The sequence below is a fragment of the Anneissia japonica genome, unplaced genomic scaffold (assembly GCF_011630105.1).
Source record: "Anneissia japonica isolate Jap-2015-1 unplaced genomic scaffold, ASM1163010v1 scaffold69_len1423075_cov170, whole genome shotgun sequence".
In the NCBI taxonomy this organism is placed as follows: Eukaryota; Metazoa; Echinodermata; class Crinoidea; order Comatulida; family Comatulidae; genus Anneissia; species Anneissia japonica.
This window is the reverse complement of record NW_022748202.1, coordinates 1172530-1179344: the sequence shown is the minus strand read 5'-3', so window position 1 is coordinate 1179344 and position 6815 is coordinate 1172530. Positions and strand designations below refer to the sequence as shown.

Below are 6815 nucleotides of genomic sequence, written 5' to 3'. Positions count from 1 at the left end.
AAAAACGCAAAATTGCGCGTAGATGACGTCACGCATGACTGAGCGCGTTGAAAAGCTTACCATTTCTATTCCAGACCAAGCCAAATGTTCGTTGACAGCGATTGTGCGTAACTTTGGTGCAGTTTTTGAGATATCGTGCGAACAGAAAAGGGGAGAAAGAAAGAAGAATAAGAAAAAAAAGATCCTGACAATAACAAGAGGTGATCCGCTAGTGTAGCGGATCACCAAAAAGCTTCTATATGTGCTACATTGTAAATAGCTCTCTGAGTTTGATACAATACCTTAGTGTGATAAAAGATGGTCAGAGAAGGGCGGGAAAAAAAAATTTGTATTCTTATTTAACAAAATGATTTTGCCAAAAGCATCTAAGCAGAGAAGAAAATAAAAATATAATTTTATTGATGAAGGTAAACAGTGTAAATGATACTGATAAATGCTTTAAATTTATATAATTAAGTAACATACAGTTAAACTTGCCTAAGCCAACTTTGCCTAACTCAAATAATTTCTAAGTCGAACATATTTTAAATGCCAAATTGTTGCGTTTTCCATTAATTAACTATATGTAAGTCGAATATTATCTAAGTCGAACAATTTTTCAATGGCTTTTGGATTCGACTTATGCAAGTTCAACTGTATATATTATTTTTGGAGATATCAGCGGAGCGGAGGGAGTTATAAAAATTTAAAAAAATCTTTCATTCTCAAAATTTTGGTGGCGGAGGTGTACTTACTGACATTTTACTTTTATTGAAAATCACTATTATAGCGGTTAGAGGGTTCTCTAAACAAGGTATTAAAAAATCTTGCCTTATCATTTCCATCGTCTTGTAATAATACTAATAGCCAAGGATTAATATTTTCATCCTTAATAGCATTATTATAATCACCAAAGTTTCTTTACAATATAAAATACAGCTTATATTTCATAAAAAAACTGACAATAACAAGATCAAACACCTTAATATTAATTAACTTCACACAACAGGAATCTAATCCAATAAATAAAAATTAATCGAATACCATACCTATCGAATCTCACTGGACTGGAATCACCATGGTAACAAAGAAGATTGACGACAGATGTTGACACAGCCATGTGATGCAATGGAAGAGACAGAGAATGAATGAGAATGAGAATATTAGTTGCAATTTCAATGGTATGAACAAACATTATTTAATACCAATATCGTGCTGTAATAATGTGTTGAAGTAGTATTTAATAATAATATCATGCATCTAAATAATATGAGATTTTAAGGTAGGTTTATAAGGGTGGGTGGAGGGCCATGAAATTTAATTCAGACTGGGTGGCCCCGCCCACCTCTGCAGTCTATACTGTAGCTACTGTACATCCCTGCCATGCATGGTTCACAAAAGGCTTATAGACCATGCTTATTAAATAAAACTATTAGTTAGCACCAATTTCATTTATGTTAATAAACCTCGTAAGAAGTGGTCAAAGGTATCATGCCCTTCCCAGTGGTGTATCCAGAAAAGGGGGGGGGGGATGTTGAATAGAAACACTAAATCCACAAAATTTTTACGTAAAGTGCAAAACTAGAGTTGGAGCAGACCGATGGCTAATACTCACCATAAAGTGGTTATTAACATCTATTTAAGAAACATACTTTGCCATTTATTTCCATTAATTTACTATTATTATTTCTCTTTTGAACAAAATGTGGTGTCCAGTAACGTGGAAATTCCCCTGATTGTGCCACTGCTTTTTAAAAACACTACATGTTCTAGAAATTCTTTTTTAGTACCACCTTTTAGGATTGGCAATGTTTTTGAATTAAGCATCAGTTGTATTATTATTATTATTATTATTATTATTATTATTATTATTATTATTATTATTATTATTATTATGTCATACTTCATGATAGGCATTAATTTATGTTATATGTGTCTTGTCTTACTTTGTTAGTTGAGCAAAGAAGACACTTTACTATTTGCAAAAAAAAAAAAAATGCCCTGTTGCAGTGTATTGAACAATTTTCATTTCATTTTGTAATTAACTTTGCGATTTTTATTTTGTGTTGTTTATATTTGTGCACTTTTTATGCTTTAGTTTTTTAAGTGAAGGTACCATGTACTGTATGAGCCTGTGCTACCTATATAAAAGTGTTTGTTTAATGAATTATTTTTATTACAAGCATATTAATTTTTAGCATTATCATGTACTAATATATCAGTGAGGATTAAGTATATGAGACAATGAAATGAATGAAGGAATGAATATTGCAGTTAGAATTAGAATTAGAAACCTTTCATTTTACTAAATACCCAATCAATGTGGGGACATTGTTCTTCCTTGGGGTCCAGAAAACAAAAACTTTCATACAAAACAAAAATAAATGAAAATAAAAATTATACTAAAGAGTTAAGTACAAGAAGCAAATTTAAATTAGATCTTTGAAAGATTTTAAAGTGAGAGTACAATGCTGCGGATATTTGAAGGTCGGTTATTCCAAAGTTTAACGGAACGATATTCAAAAGTTCTTTTACCAGATTCATTTCGCCATTTTTGCAAGACTAAAGTGTTTTTAGTATCATTAATAAGAATGTTATGTCACTTGCGTATCAAGAGTAGCTACCTATTAAAAATAATTTGAATGAGAATATTACACAAGTGGCTCACCAGCCTTTCAATGTCATCCTATTGAGTTATTAGTATGGCCAAGTAAATAAAAATAATAGTTTCTTCTCCAAGCAATTCATCTTCTAGTTTATCAAAACTAAAAAATTTAATAAAAAATGTTTTGATGTCAATCACACTTTTAAGGAAACAACAATTAGTCATAAGCGCATTTGATTTTAATATTGTTATATAATTTGTGCTATAAAAACTTTAAATGATTATTATTTATTTAGTTGCATTTGCATTAAATTTTTATATTTCCCTATTTTGAAATGTGTAAATCAGATTGAGTATAACTGGTGAAATGACTTAATCTGAAAAAGCTGTTGGCCAAAAAACGCCTTCTTGTTCTATTTGTCAAGAGAAACTAATTATAATTTTTACTTGGTTAAAAGAGTAACTCCATGGTCATATTAATTTTCGATCAAGTGGGTAGCAAATTACATAATTAAACAAAATCATGTCTGATTAAAACGCTTAAGTTGAGCAATTTGTAAATATATTCTTATGCTAAAATTAAATATATTCTTATGCTAAAATTAAATATATTACACAATACATCAATTTTGCATTCACTACACCAAGGTACATATTATTAATTACATACTTCATTTTTTAATATTATGTTATTAAATTTTTTAGAATATTTATAAAACTTATCAAATATTAATTTGAAGAATAGTTAAGGCTACAAATAAGTAGTTTGAGTAGTTTTTATAATTGTACTTTATCATTCCTTGGTTAATTCATAATTTTAATCTTTCTGTGTTTTTTATTGTTACAATGCCAAATGGTAAAATTTGTAGGAAATTTTAATGCTGCATACCTTTTTTTTGTATGTGCCATTTTTATTGATTGATTTTTCATTAATGTAGCTCTTATCTCTGTCTAAGGTCATAATGTACAGCGCTTTGACTACCTTTGTAAAAGGACTTTAGAACTACTTTGTAATATTGTAATAATAATACTTTAGTTCTTCTGGTATAGATTAAGCCTACCCTACTTCAACAAAAAATTGGGCCTTTTTTTTGGGGTGGGGGGGTGGAGACAGGGGAAAGAGGAGAGAGGGAGAGGGGAGGAGGAGGGGAATCCCATCTTCGATCAAAAGATTTTTCAACACTACATGCTTAGTTTAAAACCAATATTTGATATTTTTTTATAGTATTAAAAGTCAGTTAAGATACTCATATTCAAATCATATACATTGGGCTTTTGCCCAAGGAAAGACTGATGCATAAAACTGGGCATTAAGTAGAGGATGGGCTTATATACCTGAGGTGGGCTTACATAGGGAGCTACATTACAAGGAACTTGAAAAAGCCACAGAACCATTGATGATAGAAAACAATGGCCATCAGTTTTTTTTCATTAGTAACAGTAGTCTCCATGGTGTTAGGAAAACCTCTTAATGGAACTATTGTTGAGAGAATCTGTTTACTCTTGTTTAGTTGTTGAGTACTCCTTTAAGTAACTGGAGCCCAAAAAGTAAATAGGGTGAAATACATGAATATAAATAACCCATTCATTAATAACACGTTTCATTCTTCTTTTTTCACAAAAGCAATTTCATGAGAAGTATTTTGCATAAGGTTCTGCGAATGGATGGATGGATGGTTGTATGTTATTGTTAATTAAAGCTGTTTTCTTGCTAAACATATGATGTTAGTAGGCTTTAGTATGAATATTTATCATATATAATGAAACTAAAATACCTTGATTATTACTGACAATGATGTAAATTTTCATGATTATTAAAAAATGAAAAAAAAAAATGGAATTCACATAAATTAAGGATTGAATATTCATCAACAATACCTTATGTAATGAAATATTAATAATCTTTAAATAAATAAATAAATATATTAAAATACCTTATGAAATTCAAATGTTTTGAGTATTATTGGCATGATATAATATGAGCAGGATATTAAAAAATATCTGATCATTAATAGAATACGACAGGTTGGATATCTAATTATCATTTTACCTGCTTGCTCCTTTTGGCATTTGTTGAGAACATCCATTAGTGAATTTATCAGCAGCAAACGTAGCTTCAAGCATTCGTGTTGATCGCTGAGGAAATTAAATTGTTATATTGGTTCACATTGAGTTAATAAAGTCGCAAGAATTGCTATTTTAAGTATACTCATGAAACAGTGAAGGGTATACTACTTACTATACAGTAGTTCAAAATTTCAACAAGTCTCAGTATGAGGCTAGGTAGTTAAATTATTTTAAGTTGTGAGAAAAATTCTAGTGATTTCAAAATATTAACCAAGGACCGATTACTGTACAGTGGAAAGAGGACACCTACTGCATGGAAACCAATATTTAATTACTAAATCAATAGAATGTAGCAACAAATGCCATGTAATACTTTTTTATATACCTTGGCATTTAACATACGCATGCACAATTAAAACTACAAGATGGGTTATTATAAATCATTCCTTTATAATATGTGACAGATTATTATCACATGAGATTGTGTTTTCAACGCTGTCTGTCTGTCTGTCTTTGTCTGCCTATCTGTCAGCTAGCAAGATTACGCAAAAACTAATGAACATCATCAAATTTAGTGGAATGGCAATACGAAAAAAGCCACCATATAATTTTCGGAAGAAAAGGTCAAAGGACAAAGTCAAGGTCACAAAGATTCAATTTTTTACCCTCAATCCTAAAAGAATATATAATGGAATCTAACCTTGTATTCAGGCAGCTGTCAAGAAAATGTGCCTGAATATGATGGGCGATTCCATTATATTCTTGAGGGTATGCTGCAGCTGTCAAGAAAATAATGTGCCTGAATATGACAGACAATTCCATTACTTCCTGAAGGATATGCAGCAGTTTCAACCATCATACACGGCCTGCATATTTTTGTTATTCATGCACATGTGATACTTACAATAATGTAGTTGTTCCATGTGCTTCTGAGCTGCATTAGGAAGGTTGAGAATGGAGACAAAATGTACAGATGCATCTCAACTTCTTCTTTCACAAATGTCACTTCCTCTGTTTCTTCTGGCATCAAAGGTTGGCTACTCTCTGCGGAACTGATCTCAATGTCTAAACTACGTGGCTTTGCCAGCGATTTTCTACGTCGGTTCTTTGTGTCAGAGGACTTCTTACCAACAGATTCCTTGGATTGTGGTGCATCCAAATTGAACTTAAACGGCTGGGATTTCTTCTTAGCGTTTGGACTATTCGGGCTGTCAAGTTCTGGCGACGGGAGGTTTCTTGATTGCGGTATCTTACTAGAATTTTTGTCTCTGTTAACTAATGTGGAAGCTGTGTCTGCAGTGAATGTGTTAGAGGTATCTAAGCGAGGGGCGGAGTCTTTATTATGAACTGGTCTTTGAGGGAGAGGACGACAGGTGTCCACACTCTCAACTTTGCCTTTAGATTGCTTTGCAGCTTTTAAGTTTTCTTCCTCTTTTTCCCGCTGCTGATCCTTCTCGTTTGATATTGTTTTAAATGTACTTGATGGAAGGGAAGCTGACATTGGTTCATTGTCATCTGATGAAAACCCATCCTCGAGTTTTAATGAGTAAAGTGTGGTTTCATCAAAGCTTCTGTTAAGACGCAGACCATCACCATTCTTTTCCTTATGTTGTTTATCAATAGCTTCTTCCGGCCTGTCGCCTTGAAATGTTGTTCCGGCAGGGTCTGAAATACGAAGATCGGGAGTGCTTTTTTCATTGGGCTTTTCATTTGCTTGACTCAAATCTTTTTTGGTGGGTTTTTTCCTTGTCTTTGGAACAGGTCTTTCTTGCAAGTGTTTAATCAAGATATGCTGGGTGTTTTCTCGCTCTTCTCCACTCAAGAAATCAGGAAAATCGTTTACCTGGGAAAACATAAAATATATTACATCAATTATTGTCAAGATTTGTGGTCGCTGTGAAAAATTTTTATGTGAACGACCAATTGCTTCCTAAAATAATGATTGTATTGTATAACCATTGTGAAGAATTATTTTTGACATGTCACTGTGTGTTTTTGTGGTTGATATTATTGCTAATCCTTTGAAAATACAGTAATTCCAAATTTAATATACTTATAATAATCTTTGTATATATTTATTTTCATATTCTATAATTATTTAAAAAATATAAATGTCAGAATTAGGCTAATATAAAATTTCATATTTCTGCCCTCATTCATTTTT

General features: G+C 31.7%; 1 protein-coding gene across 2 annotated transcripts in view; it reads right to left on the bottom strand.

Annotated features, from left to right (window-relative positions):
* The window catches only part of LOC117120735 (uncharacterized protein C12orf56-like), a 33170-nt gene that overhangs the window by 18590 nt on the left and 7765 nt on the right, over nucleotides 1-6815 (bottom strand). The window contains exons 2-4 of one of the 2 annotated variants that reach the window (XM_033265804.1): nucleotides 5556-6494; nucleotides 4635-4720; nucleotides 1029-1046 (exon numbers count right to left, since the gene is read on the bottom strand). In XM_033265804.1, coding sequence (XP_033121695.1) covers nucleotides 1029-1046; nucleotides 4635-4720; nucleotides 5556-6494 — 1043 coding nt within the window. The remainder of the gene's footprint in view (nucleotides 1-1028; nucleotides 1047-4634; nucleotides 4721-5555; nucleotides 6495-6815) is intronic. The other variant, XM_033265805.1, reaches the window with a different exon arrangement.